Genomic DNA, 24,864 nt, shown 5'->3' with positions numbered 1-24,864 from the left:
AGCCATAGGTGTATTGGGAATGGAACCCAGGTCCTTTGAAGAACAGACACAGTGCTTTTAACCACTGAGCCAGCTCTCCAGCCCTGTAACAGCTATATTTTCAATAAAACTATTAGGAAAAAAAAAACAAAAACAAAAACAAATCAAAACAACAACAAAACAACAACAACAACAACAACAAAAAAAAAAAAAAACCACTGCCAGGTGGTGGTGGCCCAAGCCTTTAATCCCAACACTCTAGAGGCAGAGGCAATTGGATCTTGGAGTTTGAGGCCAATCTTATCCAGAGAGTAAGCTTCAGGATATCCAGGGCTATACCAAGAAAAACAAAAACAAAAAACGTAAGGCCACAAAAAGGTAAGCAGAAAAGCCAGATGATCTGTTGTGTGTGACATGCTAGTTTTAAAAATTTCCTTCAATTTTCAGAAGACAAGGCTGACTATGACAATAATTTATTAATAAGACTTGTCAACTTAAGTGGTCTACCATGTATGAGATTTGGGGAAAGTAAGCCCTAGATTACAGGCATGTGTTTTATCTGATTCTTACAACCCTAGGTTATAACACTGATCTTTTTTAAAAATTTATTTTTACTTTATGTGCATTAGTGTTTTGCCATGGATGTCAGGTCCCGTGGAACTGGAATTACAGACAGTTGTAAGCTGCCATTTGGGAGCTGGGGACTGAACCCAGGTTCTCTGGAAGAGAAGTCAGTGCTCTTAACTGTTGAGCCATCTCTTCAGCCCCCACAATACTGCTCTTTTAGCTGTTTCCAAGCCTCTTCCACCAGTGGGGATCTGGCACAGTCCATGTCGTGAGCACTCTCCAGACAGGGTGATAAGGCCTACAGTATGCCTGAACCATCTGGGGCAACTAGGCTCCTATGGGAATTACCTGGATCTAAGGGAGCACAAGATAAATTCTAGTTCCAATGAGAAAACAGTGGAAGGCCCTAGCTGCCCACTTCACCCAAACCTGCAGGCTGAGTCAGAACCTGATGTGGCTTTTCCTTTTAGGGAAAACAATTCCAAAACCAGCTTATATTGAGGTGCTAATGTGGACAGGGAGCTGGTTCCAGGGAAGCAGTAACTTGTAAAGTATCCAGGCAAGACTGGAGAAATACCATGGAACAGAGGTTCTTACCCAAGGGCTTCTACCACTTGTAACACTGTATAGACACCGGATTTCACATCTAGAAGAAACAAAAGAAATATGAAAAGGTTAAAACTGGACTAAATGGTTGAGAAACAAAAGAAATATGAAAAGAAAACTCAATGGTTGAGTGTTTCCTGTTTACACTATACTTTGTACTAGGATACCATACCCTGATGAAAAGATGCCCTCCTAGATAAGAAAGAAACTGCCACATTTCAGATATGCACTGAAATGTCTGTATATGTTGAAAATCCAAGCGAAATTTTAAAATAAGCTGGCTATGTACAAATTAGTATTATCGAATAAAAAAAAAAAACCTTTTTCTGTGTATAATAGCTTATAAAACAGCATAAAGGACAAAAGGGGACAAATGGCGTAATGGCACAGAATGACTGTCCAGCATGCACTGAGCCCTGAGCTCAATTCCTAACACTGAATAACCAACCACATGGAGGGTAGAGGAGGACACACATCCACACGGGCTGTAGAAGAGGAAGATCAGAAAGAGCAAGACAGAAAATACCTAGCTACAAATTCTGCAAAACTATACATTTAAAAGATCTGACTCATAGAATCTTTGAAGCCCCTGGGGGTTCTGGCCTGGTAACTGTCAGGACAGTACTTAAAACAGACAAGTGACAAATGCCGGTAAGGACAGAGAGAAGAGTGAATTGATGGGGATTTCCTTCTTTATACATGTTTCTCTTATAGGTTGATGAATAAAATACTGTTGGCCAATAAGGTAGGAACATAGGCAGGACTAGAAGATGAGGAGCATTCTGAGCAACTAGGCAGACAGAGTTGCCATGGGGGACAGGGAGGATAGGGCCACCAGGTGTTCTCCATAAGATAAGGCCATGTAGAAATACTTACATTAATAGAAATGGGTTAAATAATTAAGACACAGCTAGCCAATAATAAGTCATTGGCCAACAGCTTTATAACAAATATAGCATCTGTGTGTTTATTTAGGGCTCAAGGGCCATGGGACCAGCCAGGACAAGAACCTTTCATTACAATGAATCTGTACGCAAATATCCTTGGTGAGACTGCAAACTGGTACAACTTCTATGGAAAACAGTATGGAGGTTCCTCATAAAGCAAAACAACAAAAGAATATCCTATGAACCAGCTATAATAGTCCTGGTTTTACACCAAAGGAAATGAATTACTATCTGAAAAGATGGTCATATGCCCATGCTCCCTGCAGCTGATTCATAATAACCCAAATGTGAAAACAAGCCTGAAGCAGGCATACACACATTAGTAACTGGACAAGATCTCAATGCAGAACAGTGTTATACAATCCACATTTATAGTTATGTACACAGAACACTTTTAAAACTATTATTATTGTTATTATCATCACCCTTATTTGGAGACAAAAGTTTTGCTATGTAGTCCAGGCTGGTGGATTTCACAGAGATTCACATGCCTCTGCTTCCTGAGTTTGAGGATTAAAGGCTTGGGATAATTTCAGATTAACAGAAAATTGCAAAGAAAATACAAAGTTTCTGTATAACCTTCACTCAGTTTTCCCAACTTTATCACCTTACATAGTACATTTATCAAACTATTTACATTTGATAAAACTAAGACAGTAGCTGTGCATTGGTGGTGCACGCCTTTAATCCCAGCACTCAGGAGGCAGAGGCAGGCGGATTTCTGTGAGTTCGAGACCAGCCTGCATTACAAGAGCTAGTTCCAGGACAGTCTCCAAAGCCACAGAGAAACCCTGTCTCGAAAAAAAGAAAAAGAAAAAGAAAAAGAAAAAAAAAAAAACCAAACAAAACACCTAAGACAGTAATACCGACACATGGTACCTAAATTATAGACATTATTCAGTCTAGAATTTAATCAGTCTTTCCAGTAATGCCGTGGTTCTCTTATAAGATCCAATTAAATATATCACTTTATAATTAAGATGAAGAACCCTCAGTCTCCTCAAGTTTCTCAGTTTTCCTTGCTTTTCACAACCTCAACCTGGATACCCAGTTCCCACCCCCTATTCCCACCCCTCTTGAATCAGGGTTTCTCTGTGTAGCTTTGCAGACCAGGCTGGCTTCACAGAGATGTGCCAGCTTCTGCCCCTGGAGTGCTGGTATTAAAGGTGTGCACCACCACTGCCCAGCCTCTGTCGAGCCATCTTGTTGACCCCCACTGAGGTTTTCTTTTGCCCCTCCCCCAAGACAGGGTTTTTCTGAGTAGTTTTGGCTGTCCTGGAACTCATTTTGTAAACTAGGCTGGCCTCAAACTCACAGAGATCCACCTGCCTCTGCCTCCTAAATGCTGGGATTAAAGATAGGGTCACCAATGTCCAGAGAGTTTATTTTATTTTTATTTTTAATTTTTTGAGACAATGTCTCACTAGGTAACTCTGGCTGTCCTAGAAATCACTATGTAGACAAGGTTAGTATCAAACTCACATAGACCCACCTGCCTCTCTGTCTCCTAGGTGGTGGAATTAAAGGAAGACACCTCTACACCCAACCCTCACTACATTGAGTTTTTCACTGCTGGAGCCAGGCAGGTCTACACAGGAAACTCTAGGATGATCAGAACTACATGAGACCCTAACTCAAATAAACTAGCTAGACAGCTACATACCATGATCTGGGTGTGGATGTGCTATTAGAATGACATTGCTTCCAGACTCTCTCAGTTGAAAGACCTGGGAAACAGGCATCCATATCTGTATGTATAACCATCCATGTTATGCAAATATCTACCACTATTTCCGTACCTATGCATGTCAAACGAAACATAAAATCATATTGAAGTCTTGGGCTGGAGAGATGGTTTATTGGTTAAGAGCACTGGCTACTCTTCTAGAAGACCCAGGTTTTATTCCCAGCACCCACATGCTATCTTGTGGCTGTAACTCCAGTTCCATGGGATCCTATGCTCTCTTTTGATCTCTGTAGGTACCAAGCAGGAAAAGGGTTCACATACATCCATACATTTAGGAAAAGTCTGAGTTTGGCATGGTAGTGCATGCCTTTAATCCCAGCAATTGGGAGACAGAGGCAGGCAAACCACAAAAAAAGTCTGTAAATCTAATCCAGCATTCATTGGAGCTTTCAACTTGTAATTTCTCTGGCAAAGGGGAACTAGGTCTGTAATTTACAGTTACTCCTTGGTTATAAATTGTTTTTTATACATGTGCCTTATGTGTGCTTGTGTGTGTGAGAGCTTATGTGTGTGTGTATGTACGTGTGAAGGTGTGTGAATCCATGTAGGGGTCAGAGGACAACCTCAGCTGTGGTTCCTTGGGCACTTTGCACCTTTTACTTTATTTTCGAGGACAGGGTTTCTATGGGTAGCTCTGGCTGTCCTCAAACTCAGAGAGATCCGCCTGCCTCTGCCTCCTGATTTCTGGGATTAAAAGTGTGAGCCACTACTGCCCAGCTGTACCCTTTTTCTTTTGAGATAGGGCCTTTCATCAACCTGGATCTACCAGCTCCAGGGATCTATCTCTGCTCACACGGTCACTGATATTTCAAATGTGTGCTACCCTGCCCAGCCTTTTTATGTGGGTTCTGGGGATCTGGACTTAGGTCTGCATGCTTGCAAGCCAAGTGCATTGACAACTAAGCCATTTCTCCAGTCCCATAAATTATCTTCAGAATTGTCAACATCCTTGAGAAAAAAGTTTATGAGCACAATTTATAGTTTTATCTTTGGCTATACAGCTTCTAGACAAACTTGTTCTCTGGAATCACTTAGGTCAGCTCTTTCCCCTACCAATTCAGCTGAGGCTATGTCACACAGTATTAGCAAAGATCATCTGTCAGATGCATCCTTTCGCACCTTCAGGGTTCTATCTGGTAAATATATAGCTTAGCAATATTAACAGTGAGTAACACGTAACAGAAACTGCTACCACATTTTCAAGGGGGAAGCAAAGAGTGACAGGTTATCTGGAAAGGAGTGGGTTAAAATGGATGAAGGAGCTTTACTAATGAAGATATAGGAACCGGGGAATTATTTCCACGTCTGTTCAGGGTTCCAGACCCAAACACCTCTAAATGCAGAACCTTAACCTCTGTCAACATGAGGAAAAAGCAGAAAAGGCCTCAGAACACTGTCCTAAACCTCCAATTCCCCAAATCTGCTGGTCTCATAGCAACAATTGTGAGCTGGGTTAGGTAGAAGCTCAGTCTGGTACTAGAGTAAGAAATGCAACTAGGCAGAGGAAAGGGGAGCTCTAGTCAGGATTCATAGCTCGTGACTGGCACCAATTTAGCCATCAAGCACTCTTAGCTCTACTTGTGCTAGCATGTGGAAGGCCCAGCTGCTGCCCAAGCACCTGAGAAAAAGGCCAAGGAGAAAAAAATGAGCAAACTGTACAGTGGGGGCAGGGGCAACAAGTCAGTCTCACAGGACAAACAAAGCAAGGAACCCCTACCAGCCAAGACACACTCCAGCCAGTCCCTCAGATATTCTAACTGAAAACTCCTTCAGCGTTCAGAAAGCAGAACCAGGAAGCTGGCTGACTACTACAGAGAATCATCCTTATGCATTCTGATTCCTTGGGGAAACCTGAGTTTAGAGTTTTCACAGGATCCACATTTTGAATGAAAGTACTTCAAAAATAGAGACTCAATGGAGCTTTCACAGCACATTAAATATAAGTAAGGGAAACGGCTCCTAAGCTGGCAAATGCTTGAGTCAAAGCTGAGAATGATGCTTTCACATGGTGCCTTAGGATTTACTCTAGTTCTGATGAGTCTGCCTCAGATATCTTCTTTCAATTATGAAGCCGCCTTTCCATACTTCTAAATAATGACTACTTTTTTGCTCTCTACTTATTGGTGATAAAAACTGTTGGGAGTGGAAGATGCCCTGAGTGAATGTGTATAACTGAACAAAGATCAGTACCTCAGACCCATGGGAATTGGCAAAGCCTTCCTCCAGTCTATGTGCGAATGTTGACACAGTGTACAAAAAGCATGAATGCAGTTTGTTTACAGCCTGAGATTGCTCCCCTACAGAGACCTCCCACAAAGATTAGCTATTTGGGTATTGGGTATTTGGTACCCCAGAACATGTTTGTGTGTCTGTCCTTTCTTCTCAATACCCCAGTCAGGTTTTCCAGGACCAAGCCATGCTGGGTGCAGTGGAAAATGTTCCTGAAAATATTCTTTAAAATGTTCACTACATTTTTGTTTCTTTTGTGTTGGGGACAAGTGTGGTGGGGGACATATGAGGAGCTCAGGGGACAATTTGCAGGGCTTTCTGCTCACTGTCCACCACATGAGTTCCTGGGATTGAACTCAGGAGAGTCTGGCTTGGCAGTAGGTAACTTCTTTCCTCACTGAGGCATTGAACTTTTAGACTGTGGCAACGGCTGTAGAACACTGTGGATAGGTAAAAGCAGCTGAACTGTTTACTTAAAACAGTTAAAGTTGAAGCCGGGGCATTGGTGGTGCACACCTTTAATCCCAGCACCTGGGAGGCAGAGGCAGGCGGATCTCTGAGTTCACGGCCAGCCTGATCTACAGAGCAAGTGCCAGGATAGGCTCCAAAGCTACAGAGAAACTCTGTCTTGAAAAACAAAACAAAACAAAACAAGTTAAAGTTGGATATTTTACCTTAGTTTAAAAAAAAAGTTTTTGGGCTCACTTTGGCAACACATAGGTAAAATTAGAACGATCTGGAGATTCTGTGCAGAGTGACACAAATTCACCAAATACTCCACATTTCAAAGTCTGAAAAGGTTTAAAAAAGTCTTCCATTCTATTGTACTTTATTCAAAATTATCTTCCTGAAATATAGAATTATTTGTTTACCATCCTCATTGTCTCCTTATTGCTTTGAAATCCTTTACAATTTAGCTCCTCAGCCCTCTGTTTACTCCCTTCACAGGGATTAATCTCATTCAGTCAGTTTGGAATGCTGTCTAGGGATTCACACGCTTCCTTTGAGATACAGTTCAAGTGTTAACACTTAGGAAGCCTTCGTTAGATACCCCAAACAGAATCATTCTCTTCCTCTTTGCTGTTCCTTACATACATCTCAAAAAGAGGGTTGTTTTCCTTCAATATTGTTATCTGTCATAGAGTGGGCTTAAGACAGGATACAGACAGGGTCTTACTGGGTAGCTCTGGCTGGCTTGGAATTCGCTTTGTAGGCCCCAAAACTGACAGACATCTGCCTGCCTCTGCTTCTAGAGCTCTGAGCTTAAAGGAGTGTGCCTCCACACCCAGCTAGACAGAGTTCTTAAGAAAACCCAGTCTATTGGGACAGAAGACCTTTAAACAAAGCGTCCACAATTCAATGTCATCACAGTAATATAAACAAGGTTAACAAAAGGAGTACATGTTCTGAGTTATTGAAATGGATTAGTAAGTTTATTTTGTTTTTGAAAACAGGGTCTCCATCGTATAGCCCTGGTTGAGCTGTCCCAGGCTGGCCTCTGTATGTAAGTCATGGCCACCTTCCTGGTAAAGTCTCCTGAAAGATGGGATTACAAATGTGAGTTACCTGTGGGCCTGGGCTACAAATTTTAAGTCACTAAGTTTTTCAAATGAAAACAACCAAGAAATAATATAAATTATGCCTTTGTACTCCTGGGGTAAGAGAACCAATAATAAATAGTTATAATGGTTATTTTTCCCAAGGGTTGTTTTCCTGGGACAAAGGAAAATATAAGTTCCCTTCCCTTTATAGGAGGCCTAAGTTTCTCCAGGGTGTCCAGGATTTGCTGTCTAGCAATGGAACAACACTCCCTAACTTCCCATGTTTTCCTCAGCCAGTTAAGTTCATGGGGCACACAGAGAAGGAATCAAAGCGGTATTTGTGTGGTCACTGACCTAGAAGGCACAATCAGATCTCTGTCTGATGGAGATGCAGCCTCTTAAGAATCTGGAGTGGCAGCCCAAGGCAGTGAGGGCCAGGGCTGGGGTAGTGTGGACAGAAGTGCAGGAGCAGAAGGGAGGGAAATCCCTCAGGAATAGTTTCCAATCAGGCTCTCAAAAAGGTCATTTCTGAGCTCAGTTGAGTTCTGGGGTCAATTTCCAGCACTGCACGGCACAGGACTGTAACCCCAGCACATGGATCAGAAGTGCAAGCTCATCCTTAAATATGCAAGCAGTTTGAGGCCAGCCTACTTACATGAGGCCCTGCTCAAAATCAAAACAACAAAAACCTTTCTGATGATGCCACAGTCATTTCTCCACAATTACTCTTTATTCTTTTAACAATAATTTCACACTTCAGGAATAGTGGTCTCTCTTCTGGCAATCAAAAAATGTGTAACAAAATACAATATAACTAAGACTGATGTGAAGGGAAACCCTAATGGTAAGGGGGAAAGTTTATCCATTATGTAAAAAGGCAGAAGGTCCAAAAATCACTCCATCTAAGCTCCCTTCCCTGCCTGCTTTTAGATAAAGTTACTTCTTCTATTTCCTGGCCTCCAGGCTCAAAACTCTGGGTTCATCTAGGGTAGTCATTTCCTGTCCTTTGAGTCTTAGAGCTAATTGTGCCTCAAATTCCAAAGCTTCTTGCATCATCTTTAATTCTAGTCACACCAACTTTTCTTTTTTACATCTTATGTGTGTGCCGCAGCACACGTGTGGAAGTCAGGACAACTCTGAGAATCTGTTCTCTCTTTGTGTGTCCAGAGGATTGAACTCAAGTACCCTTTACTCACTGAGCCACCTCACTGGCCCCCAAATATTTGTATGGCGTGTCTACTTATGTTCCGGGAGACTCTGGGTAGAAACGGCAGGGGGGTCAGGTGTGGTTATGTTGGAAGGTAACCAAATCTGCATGAGTGGTCGGGAAGTCTATCAAGATACGAAGTGACATGTTGTCTGGCCAGGGTAATAAGGAAATACCGGAAGACCAGTACTTGAACTGGGCCTTGAGTATAAGGTCTAATTTGGATTAGATATAGCTAGTAGAGGGAACTGGAAGGAAAACACTCAGGAAATGGAAAATGAAGGCTGGTGCCCAGAACTAAGGGTCCAAGAGGTCAATGTTGAGAATAAAGGCTGGGACCAAGTACTGGCTATCTTTGAATGCCTGTTTGAGAGGCCTTAATTCCTGGGTTCCCAAGTCATTTCCTTTCTAGTACTTGGATGTTCATGGGAGCTGACAACTATTTCCATCAGAAACTACCAGGTGCAAAACAAAGTTGCAGTTCCTTTGTGTTCACAGGTCATTCCTTCTTCATTTGTAACTTGTAGAAGAGCTGTGGCTTCCAAGGCTGATGTGTTCAGTAGGAACACAGACTGACTTAGGCTGGAGGAAGTACATCATACTCTGGGAATAGTCCAAAACTGTCAACTTCCATAACCTAACAACTATGATCTGAGACTGGGAATACTAAATTAACCCTTCCTAAATTTCCTTTCATTTTAAGGCTCTTGCTCAAAGAGCTAAACTCCTATTGCCCACACACCAGGTCATTCAGATCCAAGGTTCTGAGATATATATATATTTCAGCTCCATCAAACCTTTCAGCCTTGTCCGTTACTGTGCCTCTGCACCAACCTTCTGTATGTTAAGATGAGTACTTTACAACAGGGTTCACTTACACACATGCTACAGAGTTCATTTTAAACCATATGAAAGTTTAGGCTTTTAAAAAAAGACATAAAAACAAAAAATACATTTTACAAAGATATAAAAATGTACAAATGCGGAAAAACAGTTACAGGTTAACATTAACATAGTAATATTGTCTATCTTGGAATGAGGTGGTATTAAGTACCTCTGTGAAAAACAATGTTCCCAATATAATTCATTGGATATGTTTTACCTCCAAATAAACCATAAACAAACATTAGTCAATGATAGAATGCCGAAGTACTTAGAGATAAATGTACTGACCTCTGCAGTTTAAATGGGTATGTGATAATTCAAAGTACAGAAAAAAAAATGTTAATGATCGGCTCTAAGTAGTGTTGGATGTGTAATCCCTATAAAATTCTTTAAGCTGGGCAATGGTGTTGCATGTCTTTAATCCCAGTACTCAGGATGGCAGGGGCATCTGGATCTCTGAGTTCAAGGCCAGCCTGGTCTACACAGTGAGTTCCAGGACAGCACAAAGAAACTTCATGTCAAACAAACAAACAAACAACAATAATAAATAAAAATTCTTTAGATTTTGTTAAACGATAGAAAATTTCCATAGTAAAATACTGAGGGAAATGGCATTAATAATACCCCATAACAGACTATACTTGATAAAGTTGTAAAATATTATAAGCAGGCTTTTTTTTTTTTTTTTGATATGATCTCACACTGTAGTGGAGGCTGGCCTAGAACTCACTATCAAACTTGCCATCCTCTTGCCAAATCCTGAAACTAAAGGCATAAACCACCAAGTACAGCCAATCGCAGACATTTTTGCCCCTTAATACTTACGAACCACCATGTACTTGCTTCTAACCACACAACTGTCTGTCTCTCACTACATTATAATCTCTTTGTGCCCACAGCATTTAATTTGTATTTTTGTTCCCAATCTTTTCATGCTGGGTGAAAAATACGTGCTCAGTAATAATAGAATCGCAGAACGAAAGGGGAATATTGCTAAGGACCAGCATATATTTCTAGCAGAAGTTCATTTCTCGTATATTATGTTCAATCTGCAGAAGAAACTTCTGCTCCCAAACATATAAAACACCCCAAAATAATTTAAGAAAACCCGCATCTATACCCATTTTGTATTTTATTTCTTAAACCTGACTCTGAATGTTAGGCATCCTAACATTCAACATTTGGAAAGAATTCCAAGGAGGTCTCCTGGAATTTAATTTACTCAAATCCTGGATAAACTCAGAACTGAGAGATTCCAGAAACTGGAACTCTGGGAAGATAACAAATGGGCTATTTTAAGAAACCGTGAAGCTAACTTGTCAAAAACCCCACTAAGTCAGTAAGTGAAGCCTGAATAGCAACACTAGTCACCTACAAGCCTATCGACCGGGACCCAGACTAGCTCCTCCCCTCCTCCCTCTAATTAACCACGCTCAAGAGAGCTGTGGCGCATGCTACCTCCGGGATGGCAAGAGACCGGGGCGTAACCCTTCGAAGCCGCACCTCCACGCGTTAACACTCCACAAACGCGGCCCCCGAGTGCGAGCACCTGGTTTGGAGCAGAACACGCGAGTCCAAGTCCCAGCTCCACTTCCGGGCTGGTCCGCGCCCTTACACAGTCTCCTGCTCTCGCTGGGCCTGGGGGTGGCCGGAGAAATGCAACGATTCTCTACCGACTACAGTGAGAGGCGGGATGTAAAGGGAGGTTTAAGGAAGGTGCAAGCGACTCTCCAACTTGTTAGGGCGGCAGCGCTCGCCGTGCGGGCCGAGCGAGCAAAGGACCAATCACAATCAACCTCCTCTCCCTTCACTCCCTTCCCGCCGCGCGCCGGGGCTGAGGCCGCTCCCTTAGGTCCGGCCCTTGCAGAAACCTCACGGCTCTGCTTGCCCTACCTGCAGCCACCTGGTCAGCGGGCCCCTCCTGCTGGCCCATGACGAAGTCTTGCACGAGGCCGCACAGGGCGTCCAGAGGCGCCGCCGCCTCCTCGAGAGCGGTGGCGGCAGCCATGACGCGAGCCGGAGACTGTGGGAGGGGAGGTAGGTGGTGCCCGGAGAGGAGCCTCTCTGCGCACGCGCCTCCGCAGCCAATAGTGGGGCGCAGGCCTCGGGGGCGGGACGCTCCGGGGTCACGTGCCTGCCGGCTCTGGGCCTGGCGGTTCCTGGAGGGACCTGACGGCCCCTCCCCCAGAGGGCGGGGCCGGGGCCGGGGCGCGGCACGAGGAGGGGAAGCGGCCCCCTGGCACGCAGCCGGGGCGGTTGAGGGGCGCATAATTCCCGGTCTCTCTCTCCCCGGGAGACGGACGGCAGGGCGGGCACCTGGCTGGGTGGGGCCGAGGGGCGGTACGCACCCAGGGGGAAGCCAATGAGAAAACCAGGCCCGGCCCGAGGGGCGGTGCCGTCGGTCACATGCGCACCTGGGACGGCTGGCGGCGGTGGCACGGGCACCCCGAACGGGAGGAAGGGAACGGGGCCGGGCTGGGGCGGGGTTAGGCAGGTGACTGACAGGCTCCGGGGGGCCGGCCCCAGCTGGGAGCCGCGAGCGATCCAGGAGTAGCTGCGGCGGTGTCCGCCCCCTCCCTCCGCCCCTCCAGCCGGCTGGTCTCTGGCCGGGCACTGTCGCGGGCCCCCCTGGCCTGGCCACCTCCCTCTCCCCTGGCCCGCAAAGTTTGTGGCGAAGCCGACGTCGGGCAGAGCGCACCCCAGGGGAGATCCAGGATCTCCCGATGTCGGGCTGCGAGAGCCGTTGACCCGGGGACGCCGCGGTTCCGGGCAGCAGCGTGGAGCAGCCGGCCGGCCCGCCGTCTCCGGTGCATGGGGACCGGCTGAGAAGCCAGCATGGGCAACTGCGTGGGGAGACAGCGCCGGGAGAGGCCGGCTGCTCCGGGACACCCCCGCAAGCGAGCAGGTAACGCCAGGAAAGGCAGCGGGGTCCCGGCGCGCCGCCAGTTGGCCCCTGCCTTGCCCGAACGCTGGGGTTCTCGAGCGACCTCGCACAGCGCCTAGGTTCCCCCTTGGTTTTTCGGAGCCAGACGGGGCCCTCCCCGGCGAGGGTTGGCTGGGAAGCGAGTTGGGGTAACTGCGAGCGCTGACCCGGCTGCGAGGCCAACTCGCTCCCACCGGGAAGCTGGGGGTGGGGGCGGGAGCAGGAAATGTTTCCAGACCGCGACGAGGCCGGCGGAGGGGGCCGGACGAGTGCGCCGCTGGTCTGGCAGCCCCGGCCGGGGTCGGACAGCGGCCGGCCGGGGCGCGGCGTGGGCAGCCTGCGTCCCCCGAAGTCGGAGTCGCTCCTTCCAGAGAGTCACAGTGTTATTATCAGGCTGCAGATCGTGTCTGCGAGAATCCGACTTGCAAAAGCAGTGCAGGGCCATGGGATCGAAATCTTTATTCCTCCCCACCCCTCCGCGGGGCTTTTTAGAGCCTCCTGGACGTCTGGGAGTCTAGGAAAGGTGGGGTGCGGGGTGAGCGTCGTCAAGCCTTCTCAGCCCTTGGAATGGGATCCCTCTCAGCCATGAGAATGGGATCTGCTCTCCGGCGGTGTGCGAAGCGCCAGCAGCGCTGTCTTCACTTTCTTGGTACACCCCTTCTGTCCTGGCGCTGCGTCTGAGGGTCATTTCCCTGGGTCTTGTATACCCTTCTCTGAGGGTGTTGCAAGGAACTTATGCAGATGATAAACAGTGGCGCACAAAGGGACCTTCAACCCTGGTCCGAATTTCCAGATCTTCCTCTCTTCTATGTAACAAGGCAAATCCAGAGTGGTTGATCAGCTTCTCCCAAGTCACACAGCTAGTTAGTAGTGCAACCGGGGCTGGAATCCAGTGTCGTCTTCCTCTTCGTTACCACATACCCCTTTATGTAAGAAGAGCCGCAGGGGCAGTTGTTAATGAAGTGGAAACTCTGGTTGGAGTTTCCTGTCTGCTTTGACACTGGAGGTGTGTTGTTTTGCTTGTAGAAACTGGGAAGGAGGATGGGGAGAACTGTGGGGAAGCAGGGAAGGAAGGATGTGTGTTCAGGCAGAATGACTTGTGCAGTTAGAAACGTTTTCATAGGAGGACGGGTAACACTTACCAAAATTCTCTTGGCCATTCTTCTGACCAAGGACTTGTTCATTCGTCGTTCATTCATTCATTCATTCACTCAATCAACAACTACTTATTTATATACTCTGTCCTTGATTTTACAGCACATTTCCACGGTTGACAACCCTTTCCTACCTTCAGCTCCTACCTCCTTTCTTTGTCCACTTATACTGGTTTCCTTTTTGAGTATTCTTGCCCACCCTCCCTTGCTAGATTAAGGATACCTGTGCTTAGTTTGATGTTCTGGATTTTCTCAGCTAGTCACAGAGGCCTGTCCGCTCTTCCATCAGCAGGTCTTAGAGACATGCCTCTTCCTACTTGGTTTGTTTCCATGTCATCTCAAGCCTGTCTATTCCCCCAAGCTGCAGTGAGTTCTCCTGGGAGGGCTCCATCAGTCACTCATCTAATACCTGCACACAATGTTTATCTGAAGCCACTTGTGTGTTTAGGCTGTAGTTTTTATGTTCAAACAATGTTCTGGTCAAACAGTGGTGGCACACGCCTTTAATCCCAGTACTCAGGAGGCAGAGGCAGGTGGATCTCTGTGAGTTCCAGGACAGCTGGGTCTATACAAAGAAACCCTGTCTCCAAAAAACAAAAACAAACAAACATAAAAACCATTAAAAAATTTCTATGCCGGGCGTTGGTGGCGCACGCCTTTAATCTCAGCACTCGGGAGGCAGAGGCAGGCAGATCTCTGTGAGTTCAAGACCAGCCTGGTCTACAAGAGCTAGTTCCAGGACAGCCTCCAAAGCCGCAAAGAAACTCTGTCTTGAAAAACCAAAAAAAAAAAAAAAATCTATACCTTCTACCTCTACAAGACCTTTAACTTTTAAGACCTTACAAGTCTGGCCTGGTCCTTTTAGAACTGGAGTGCTTCATCTTCCCTGACAGTAAGGCCAGCAGTGTTTGCATATACCCTGTCTCCTTTTTGAGAGCCTTTCTTCAGAGTACACCCCAACTCCTGTATTCGTCCATTCATCCTCTTTGTTTTTATTTCTTTTCTTTCAAGACAGGGCTTTGCTATATAGCACAAGCAGACTGGCCTGGAACTCCCTATGTAGCTAGTGTAGCCATGGTGCCTAGCCTTACCTTGAACTCTCCACTGTCTAGAGTGCTGGGATTAAAAGAGTGTACCACTACATCCTATCTTCTTTAAAATTGTTTTAAATTCGCATACAAAATAATGGGTTTGATTTTTGGCATTCTCATACATCATTGTCATGTACTCTGCTCATATCCATATCCCTTGAAGCACCCAGCCTTGCAGCGCCACCATGCCTAGCCGAATGAAGGCTTCTGAGAACTCTTGCAGACACATTACCTGTGCCACTTACTTAACAATGATCTGTACTATATTATTAGTCGTGTCTTTGAGGTTCACAGTCCTCTATCAGCAGCCAGCACTATAAGCCTGGAGACCTGGATTTGTCTTTTCCTTGTGTGTTGGTGGCTTCTCTCACTCATACAACCATGTGTACACACAGTCAGCACTTAGTACAGAGGCTCCGACAGAGGAAGCACTCAGTATTTGTTACTGTAGAAAGCTAACCTGACTTCATCCTGCCACTTTAATCTTTTATGCAAACATTTTGCATAAAAGTATCTCTACTTTTTTTTTTTACCTGCTACTAAATGGTTCTTTTAATTCTGTGAACCCTACGATGAATAGTTTTATTCATAAAGTCGAAAGCCAAGGGCTACTCTCAAGGGTGGCAAATTTGGTGCAAGGGAAGGAGTCCCTCTTAATTTCACAGCATGTACTTGGTGTCCTGAAACATCTGCAGCTTACCTTTTGACAGGGACAGAGTTCCATGTTGTAAGACTAATGCTTGGGACTAGGGGGTGGCTCAGAGGTGAAATCCTAGCCTAGAATGTGAAGAGCCCTCCATTGAATCTCTGTCACTGGGTGTAAGGTGTGCCTGACCCTCCCCATAACTGAACCATACTTTGCTTTCCTTTTTTTCTGAATGGGAAGAACAGAGACTGAACAGAGACTTGGAACTGGAGGGCCAGTAAGATGGCTCAGCAGGTAAAGGTACTTGGCACCAAGCCTGGCCACTCGAGTTTAATCATTGAGACCCACATGGTAGGAGAAGAAGATCTCCTCCTGAACATTGTTCACTGACTTCGGTACTCCTGTCCTAGACAATGCACACAGGCAACAAATATACGCCATTTTTTTTTTTTTTTTAAGAGAGAAGGACAGTAGGCATGGTTGCACACACCTTGAAGCCCAGCACTCTGGATGCAGAGGCAGGAGAATCTGTGAGTTTGAGGTCAGACTGGTCTACATTTTTAGTTTTGGGCCAAACCAGGGTTACTTGGTGAAATCCTGTCTCAAAACAAAACAAAACAAAACCAAAAAAAACAACAAAAAAAATCGAAAGAGCCTGAAGTCTAGTCCTAGGCCTCTGATCTTAAGCATGTCAACAAGCCTCTCTGAGGGACAGTGTTATTCAAGGTCATTATTGCTGCTTTATCATCTTCCTAAAGGTGATTTTTCCAAACTGGAGTTACTTGGGTGAAATGTACCTTACAATGCTACCCCCTGTCCTTAATTCTGTCTTCTCAGTCATTTGACAAGTGAAACAGACTCAATGCCTCTGGTCCAGGGATCTTGGTCAGAGGACATTTTGCTGGAATGGGTTCTCTACTTCTGCCATGTTTCTGGCAGCCAAACTCAGGTGCTCAGTAGTGGTAGCAAGATCCTTCACCCACTGAGCAATCTTGCTGGCCTGATAATCCGTTATTTTTTTAGAATAGAAATAAATACTATTTTTAAGATTTATTTTTATTTTATTTATGTGTGTTGTCTTTGTGTCTATGGGTACCTACAGAGGCCAGAAGACTGTTGGATCTCCTAGAGCTAGAGATATCATCCAGTGTGGGTACTGACACTGAGCTCAGGTTCTCTGGGATATAGATGGGATAGCCATCTCTCTGCCCCGAAATAAGTATTATGTACTAGCCACATTTGTTTCAGTTCCCATTTGGAACTCATTTGGATGCTAATGACTGGGGAAAGGAATATCATGCATTTATAGTATTGTTCTTTGTTTAGTGACATTTTAAGTTTTCCTTGGGTAATAATTACAGATGTCAAAGAAACTAATGTATTTTTAAATATATTTTTTGAGACATGGTCATTAATTTTTCTTACTATGTAGCCTCTTTTAAAGGTATTTTTTAGCCAGGCGTGGCAACACATGCCTTTAATCCCAACACTCAGGAGGCAGAGGCAAAGGCAGAGGCAGATAGATGTCTGTGAGTTCCAGGCCACCTGGTCTGAAGAGCAAATTCTAGGACATCCAGAGCTCCACAGAGAAACCCTGTCTCAAAACAACCAAAAAGAAAAAAAGGAAAAAAACCGGTAGTTTTTAATTGTTGCTCTGGATGCACCCTGAGTAGGCTTAGGTTCCCTTTCTTTAGGTGTTGGCTATCCTGGATGCTCCTAAGACTACCTGAGGATTTATTCCTGTGGAGGGTGCTTCCCACACAGTAGCTCAGGTCAATCAGTATCCTGCCCAGGAACTGACTGGGTGAAGCAACTGGGCCCCCAGCCATGGCAGAGAGAAATTGAGGTGGCAGAACAGGCAAGTCTGTTGTATAGCCCCACCCTGTGAGAATGTGGCAGGGCTAAACCCCAAAATGTCTGACCCTATGATGTGCCTGGTGGCTCCACTTACATTCTGGACTCTAGCTCACAGAGGAGAGCCCCCGGGCCCTGTTTCAGCATGGCTGGGCTTGGCTCTGTGGTTGCAGGGAGTCTGCTACTGTGGGGGCTGTGGCTAGTCTTAAAGAAATAGTTGAACAGCTTCTCCTTTGCTCAGTAAATATTTATTGAGCGCCAGGAACCTTGCTGGCCACACAGAGCTTACAGTCTTGGGAGTACGGATAATAATCACACAAGAAAATTAAATATGATTACCCATGCGAATCCTGTGTGATATCCATGTATGTATTGTATATGCTAGTGACTCCTATGTTTATAATATCAAAATCCATCCTTTCCAACTCCAGCCTTGAAGTTTTTCTGTTTGTACTACACCTCTACATCCAAAAGGTTTCTCACATTTACACATACAAACCATGCTGAGTCCCTACCTCTCTGTTACTGCTCCCCAGTTGTTCTTGTCTCAGTTATTGCTGACTTCATTCTTCAGTTGTCCATGCCCCCAAAACTCTCAAGTTTCCCTGTCTCAGGCTCTATATCCATTTAATCAATAATCCTGTTGGCTTTGCCCTCATTGTATTCTGAGCCCAACTCTCCCTGCTGTACCACTTTCACCCAGCTAAGCAAGCCATCATCAACCTCTCCACTGACCTTCCTGCTTCTTCCTCTGCCTCCTAATAGGCTATTTCTATCACAGCAGACAGTGATGCTGTGAAGTGTAAGTCAGATTTTGTTACTCCCTTGCTCAGCCCTTCCTGTGACTCCCCAGCTCATTCGTCGTCCTTGTGGTGCCTTCGAGAGACCCATTTACTCACCTTAGCCATCTATTCTCTTCATTTCCCTTCCCAGACCCTTGAAATCTGAAACCATCCCGTCCTCTCCTCCTCCCACATCATCCTTTTTGAGAATCAATCCCCTTTTCCTTGCTCTTGGCATTGTCTATTTTCCTCCATAATCTATAACATCACCTAATATTGACTGGGTCCCCTTGCTCTGTATACTGCCAAGAGCAGTGCCTAACATGGTAGGTGCTTAATCAATATTTCTTGGATAAAATCAGTATGTAACAGAGTTAGTGGCATCTATAGACAAACTAAATGAACCTGCCTGTGTTAGAGCAGGTATCCTGAGGAAGGGACTTGGGCGACAACCTCAGAGTGGTGTACCACCAGCGTGCTCCTTACTCAGAAATAGATATAAGCCTTCTAGTACCTGGGGTGTGATTCCCAGTGGGAGCCTCCTGCTGGGAGACAGAAGTACCAATGCTAGAGTAGAGGGATTCCTCGAGCAAAGCCTTTGTGAGGGTCCTAACCAGCCAGGAGCATTCTTGTTTGATGTCTGTACATTCACCTCGTGTTCAAGTCCTTAACTCACAGGGCAGGGAAGAGGTGGCCAGGTAGAATGCCAGGCAGGAAGTCAAGTGATGTGGATTCCAGGGCTCTTCACCATTGATTTGTTAGCACATTTTTAGAATCACAGAATTTAGCGCTGAAAAGAAACCTAGAGATTTCTTTAACCTCTTTTTTCTTATCCAGCTATTAAAAAGGAGAACAAAGGTGTATCTGCTTCCTGCCTAGTTCACAGAAATATGCTGCAACTTGTATCAAAACTGCTTGGGCTCTGTCAAGTATCAATAGTGGTGTGGTGAGGTCAAGAAGCATGGAGTAGTCAAGGTCAAATGTGTTCAAAAAGGAGAGAACATTTAGTCTCTGCTGTGCTCATGATTGGTTTTGTAGGGCAGGTCATTTGTTTCATGCTTGGTTGGTCCTCTCTTTCTGTATAGCTGCATGTCTAAGCTGTACACACATATGTATGTACATATATGACAGTGCTCCTGGTTTACTACCACAAGAAGTTATGAGGACGAAGTTAGTGAGAAGAATTTTAAATTCTGTTCATGGCTGCATGGTCTCCATCCAGGCTCTCATCTGGCAGTGGTGGGAAATGAAGCTTTGGTTCTTTTCTCCATTCTAGTTGTTTGTGTAACTTTGGATAATAAGCCTCTTGATCTCTCTAAGCCTCAGTTTCCCTGTTAGTGCAATGGAGAGACTGTCTCTCTGTTGACTTCTGAGAGAGGTTGTAAGACTGGAGTGAGGCCCTGGATGAAAAAGAGAACTTGTGAGCTTGGAAGGTTTCTATTCAAAGTTAGAGGATTTTTACAAAGACAAAGACTCTTTCCCCCTTTTAGATCACTGAAGCTTTTCTTCTTAAGGTGCAAAACTATAAAAGATCTTGCTAAAAACTAGTTTTGGATGAAATCATGGAAATGATTGAGATTGTCCTTGAGTAAGATAGATGCAGCATAAAGGACATTTTGTAACTTTGGGTTGGTAAAGTGACACCTTGCATGTGTAAAACACCTGCTAGGGGCGTGGGGACCACAGCAGGCCCTAGAAACTTTACATCAGAAAGAAGAGAGTTCCGGGTGGGGAGAAAAGTGATGGGGCAGAAGGAAACTGCAAGCTGTCCCGCCTGGTTAGTTACTGAGGCACTGGTAATGTGAGGGTCTCGAGGCTCTAGTGCTGAGACGCCCACCCGAGAGGCTCCACAGTTGAGCTGTTTCCACCTGTGAACCTTGCTTGGTCTTCTTCCTGGAAATCAGTGGTCCCTTTCCCCTCCTTTCCAATAAACAAAAACAAAAAATAAGCAATGTAGTTAAGAGGGGACACTTAGGAAGTGGAGTCACATGAACCAGGAGTTCAGAGTCAGTTTAGACTACCAGTCTAAGGCCAGCCTGAGCTATACTGAGACTCTGCCTCAACACCACAAACAAACAAAACCCCAGTGGCTAACCATACACAAAATATAAACTGTACTTTAGTCTTTAATGGTACTAAAGATGACATCCAGGACCTTACACTAAGCGATGCTGTACCCCTGAGCTACACCCTGCCTTGGTTTTTAGGGGTGGTCTCACTCTGCAGTTCAGACTGCACTAGAACTTGCTATGTAGCCCAGACTGGCTAGGAACTTATTTTTGATCAGTGCCTAGTCTCTTGCCTTCTAAGTGTTGGGATTACAGGAGTGTGGCACCATGCCTGACTAGAATATTTTCAGTATTTATGTTGTAGCATGTGTCGAAGTGTCTTTTCAAAAAGAGAAATAATACCTCATTGTCCCAAAATTTCACTTCTGTGTCTTTAAAATACCCAAACCAATGGTTTATCATGTAGTGGGCATTTCTGGTGGGCTCAGATAGCCTCTCCAATGTCTTCTTAGGTCTAGAGAAAGAGCAGTAGATCCAAACTTGAAGCCTGGGGGGTATTCCAGAGGGTACAATGCATGGGCTTGGGTGTATGCCAACATCTCTTCTGGTCAGTTAGTCTGGATTGCTTCTGGGTTTCTAACTCCAGGGGCAGCAGTTGGGATAGATACATTTCTGTGTTCTCATAATTCATCTGGCTCCTAAAGTGTCATCTTACTCAGGCCTAGAGAGCCACTTCTGCTCCTTTTATAGACAAGATGGGGAGACCTATGGTTCCCATGGGGGAAGGTAGGATATGTCCCAGGGCTTTGGCTACTTGGCAAGCTGCTTGCCCACCCAAGGCCATACATCGCCCCCTCCCCCCAACCCTCCCAAGAATAGCATCTCCCATGCTTTCAGAGTGTTCAGGAGGGAGACGGAGCTGTGTGCATCACACTTGCACCATCCTCAACCCTGTTTTTTTTTTATTGCCCTCAGGACAGCCCATCAGGAAAGGGGCTGGATCCTCTGCAGTACTGTGTCTATGTGGGGCCTACAGCAGTGGAATGGCTCCTAATTTGTTCCTGTATCTTGAGCCTAGAGTGAATAGTGTATTTTTTTCCAGAGCCTAAGCCTAGGTGCCTGAGAGTCAGCAAGCAGGAGATACCTGACCGGTGAGCACATAGGCTGTAAGTTTGTTATTTCTCAGCATTCAGAAACGCAGCTAGTAGGAGGTCATCTGGGGCACACCATGTTCCAGGAGCATCAGGTGCAGGATCCAGGTGAATCCTCATAACCAAAGGTAAAAACACAGTCCCCAAGAGACAGCCTTGCTGTCTAAGGCCACACAGCTTGTTGAACCACTGCAGTGAAACCCTGATGAGCTGAGGTGTCAGAGCTCAGGCTCCCGGACACCATTGTTTGTTATTGTTGAATAGTAGAATGAAAACCATTTTTTGTTGTTGTTGTTGTTTCTGGTTTTAATGTTATTTTTAAATTCTTGAGAACAGAGCCTTACCATCCAGCTCAAAGTGGCCTCAAACTCATTAGATAGCCCAGACTGGACTGGAACTTGCAGTCTTCCAGCCTCTAGTTTATCTTAACAACCATGGGGACCTGCCACTAAGGAGGCAGAGGCAAGAGGAGGCTCATGAATATGAAGCCATCCCAGTCTAAATGAGTTCCAGACTAGTCAGGGCTGCATATTGCATTCCTATCGCAACAAAACAAAACAGGAACAAAAGCAGTTTGGTTTTTTGGTGGTGGTGGTGGATTTTCTCTATGTAGCCCTGGCTGCCCTAGAATTCCCTCTGTAAACCAGGTTGGCCTTGAACTCAGACATCCACCTGCCTCTGCCTCCTGGGTACTAAGATTAAAGGTGTGCACCACCACACATATCTCCAAGTGTCTTGCTAGGACCCTTCACAGGCCTTATCTCACTTTGTCTTTTATTTTACCTATGGGAAGAGCTTTCTCTGTGGATATTGATGGCCAGAAAGATAAAGTTGTCGGTGGTGGTCACAGTACTGAGAAGAGGTAGAAACAGAAACCAGCCTGAGGCCTTGAACTCTTTTGTTTGTTTGTTTTTTGAGACAGCATTTCTGTGTGTATCCCTGACTGTCCTGGAACTCAGAGATCTGCCTGCCTCCGTCTCCCAAGTCGTGGGATTAAAGGTGTGTGCCACCAGCCCTAAACTCTTGATTCCGTGGCCACAAATCATGTGTATTGCTGCAGCTCTATCTAGCTCATGGGAAACAGCTAGGCTGACAGCTATGAGGTCTATGCACTCCATGATGGAGAGTCCCCCCCCCCCCGCGTTGCTCATTCTACCTTGTCTAGTTTCCTGGCCTCAGACCATACCTTCATAGACAGAAAAGCGTAGCCATCATCCTCTTGGCACATAGTAGGTACTTGATAGATGTGCCAGGACTGTTGTTTGAGGGCTTAGTGCTGGAGGTGATGGAATCCCGGCCAAGATCCTGATCCTAAAGAGAAAAACTGCCAATAGAATGCAAATGCACTTACTTCCTCCGCCTTCCCCCAGAGCGAACCCCCACTTTGCAATTCCCAGGTGCCAGGGATTTGAAGAAAGGAGTTGCCCACGCTTTGCAGCCTTTGAATTATTCTCCTACTCCCAAGGGAAAAGAAGCAAGGGAGAGTGCCTTAGCCGAGTGCCTGCAGAGTCAGGTGTCACTCTTTGTGATTAGTAAGATGAATGATCCCTTGCTTTGCTCAGCATTTTGTAGTTTTCAAAGTGCTTTGTCAACCACTGTGTACTGTTTGATCACCACAGCCTTCCTGATAGGTAGGCTGGGCACTGAGACTTGATAAGGGTCCTAAGCTGCCCCAGGTTTTTTTACTAGCAAATAAGGAAAGCCTGGGGGAGGGACGCAGGGAGGAAGTTACTTCATGGCTTGGTTTTTTGTTTTAATGTGTATGGGTGTTTTGCCTGCATTCATGTCTGTGTACTGGTGTTCAGGGAAGCGAGAAGAAGGTGTAAGATCCCTTGGAATTGGAGTTATAGACTGTGAGCTGCCATGTGAGTGCTGGGAATTGAACCTGGGACCTCTGGAAGAGCAGCCAATTCTCTTAACTGCTGAACTATCTGTCCTGCCCCTCTACTGCTTTCTTACTGTGCGAAAAACTCAGGGCCGAGCTTCAGTTTCTGCATCAGTAAAGTGGGGGCCAGAGTACCCGGGTTAAGTGTAAGAATGTTGCTGCTGGGTTTTTACTGAAAATAGCCAGGCAAAGCACCCGGTTCCTTTGAAGACTTTCTTTCCCTTTTCTGAGAGGAACAGAGCTCATCCTCTAACCTGGGAAGTCTGCTGGTAGTTGCCCTCTGACCCTTCCTGCAATCAGTATATAGTAGGACTGGCCATGAGTTTCCTTTCATTCACAAATACTAGAGTTCTTTTAAAGGAAGATTACAAGATAGTTTTCTTTTGGTGACAGGAAACTATGGTAATTATGGTAGATATTTTATTCATTTGGTGTTTATTTGTATTATCCCAGATCCTCCAGCTCATTAGCTATATAATCTTGGGCAAGTTAATTTGAAATTTTTTGGCTCTCAGTTTGTTCATCTATAAAATGGAGAAGCAGTACCTACTTCAAAGGGTTGTAATGAGGATTAAATGAGTTTCTCTGGGTAAAGAATTGTGCCCAGGGCACAATTAAACATACAGTAATGTTAGTTATTATTTACTGTTACGTCTGTGCTTGGCAGCTGTCTTCCATTTACCCCTCCCCCGGTTAGGACAACCAGCTCATGTTCAAATGCAAGATTCCTCAGTTATTCCCTGGGCTAGCTACCATTCTTTTTAATTCCATTTATCCAGGACTGCAGATTGTAAGCAAGTTGCCAGACAGTGATGTTATTATGGAGATAGCCTTGAATTCAGCTTCATTTTTAAAAATGTGAATCATTCACAAAAACTTGAGAACTTCAGCTCTCATTAGTAGCAGCTCATTGGCAGTGTTCCCGGCTGGCCGCTCTTGCTGAGGATGTCAGCAGCAGCCACTGCTGTTCTAGGCTAGCTCCACACAGGCGTAGACAGTTCTTGCTCAGTAGGTCAAAGCTGGGGAGCATGCTCAGTTTGCTGGGGTCTCCCTCCAGTTTGGCTGGACTCCAGTCTCTGAGACTCTGAGGTTTCCTTCCTGGAGCTCTGCATCCTTGTCTGATGCGGCTCAGCTTCCATATTTCACTCTGACCTTTTGGGTGTTGATGTCCTTTTTCACCAACACCACTTTCCACACCTGACAAGGCGGCACCTGGACTTAGGCTCAGATCCTGTTGGTTTAACAAGTAGTGAGCATTCACACCTGTCCTCTGTGACCATCCATCGAGCATCGAGCATGGTATAGGCACGCTCCCCACCCCACCAGGCAAGTGTTGTGATAGTAACTGCTGTGTGAGACATGGAAGGGGGTTCACATAGTAGGAAGTGGAAGAATTTGGACTCCAGACCATTCTTTCCGATGCCCTCAGCCTTGGGTTCCTTCTCTGCCCTACCTGCTTACCTTCCATTTCAGCAAAGGGCTCACTGGTCTCTAAACAGGTATAGCTGGTTTGCTGACATCATTGCCATTTGTGACTAACACTACCCTGCTTGTGCCAGTGCTTGTGCCGTGCCTCCTGAATGTTCCAGAAAGTACCTTTATAACAATGTTCCTAAGTCTGCCCTCCCACTGCCATCACCCCAGCATCTGGGGCAGGCCAC

General features: G+C 45.5%; 2 protein-coding genes across 4 annotated transcripts in view; one reads left to right on the top strand and one right to left on the bottom strand.

Annotated features, from left to right (window-relative positions):
• Mms19 (MMS19 homolog, cytosolic iron-sulfur assembly component) overlaps positions 1 to 11,759 on the bottom strand; it is a 36,506-nt gene extending 24,747 nt beyond the window's left edge. For 2 of the 3 annotated variants that reach the window (XM_027407305.2, XM_027407306.2), the window contains exons 1-2: positions 11,602 to 11,759; positions 1,144 to 1,192 (exon numbers count right to left, since the gene is read on the bottom strand). In XM_027407305.2, the coding sequence (XP_027263106.1) occupies positions 1,144 to 1,192; positions 11,602 to 11,716 (164 nt within the window). In that variant the 5' untranslated portion in view covers positions 11,717 to 11,759. Of the gene's footprint in view, positions 1 to 1,143; positions 1,193 to 11,257; positions 11,385 to 11,601 lie in introns of all 3 variants that reach the window. The other variant, XM_035441833.1, reaches the window with a different exon arrangement.
• A 561-nt stretch (positions 11,760 to 12,320) lies between these two features.
• Positions 12,321 to 24,864, top strand: part of Ubtd1 (ubiquitin domain containing 1) — a 55,344-nt gene continuing 42,800 nt past the window's right edge. The window contains exon 1 of the mRNA XM_027407314.2: positions 12,321 to 12,613. Coding sequence (XP_027263115.1) covers positions 12,544 to 12,613 — 70 coding nt within the window. The 5' untranslated portion in view covers positions 12,321 to 12,543. The remainder of the gene's footprint in view (positions 12,614 to 24,864) is intronic.

The sequence above is a fragment of the Cricetulus griseus genome, chromosome 3 (assembly GCF_003668045.3).
Source record: "Cricetulus griseus strain 17A/GY chromosome 3, alternate assembly CriGri-PICRH-1.0, whole genome shotgun sequence".
Taxonomy (NCBI): Eukaryota; Metazoa; Chordata; class Mammalia; order Rodentia; family Cricetidae; genus Cricetulus; species Cricetulus griseus.
The sequence above is the reverse complement of the archived record's forward strand: the minus strand, read 5'-3'. Positions and strand labels throughout refer to the sequence as shown.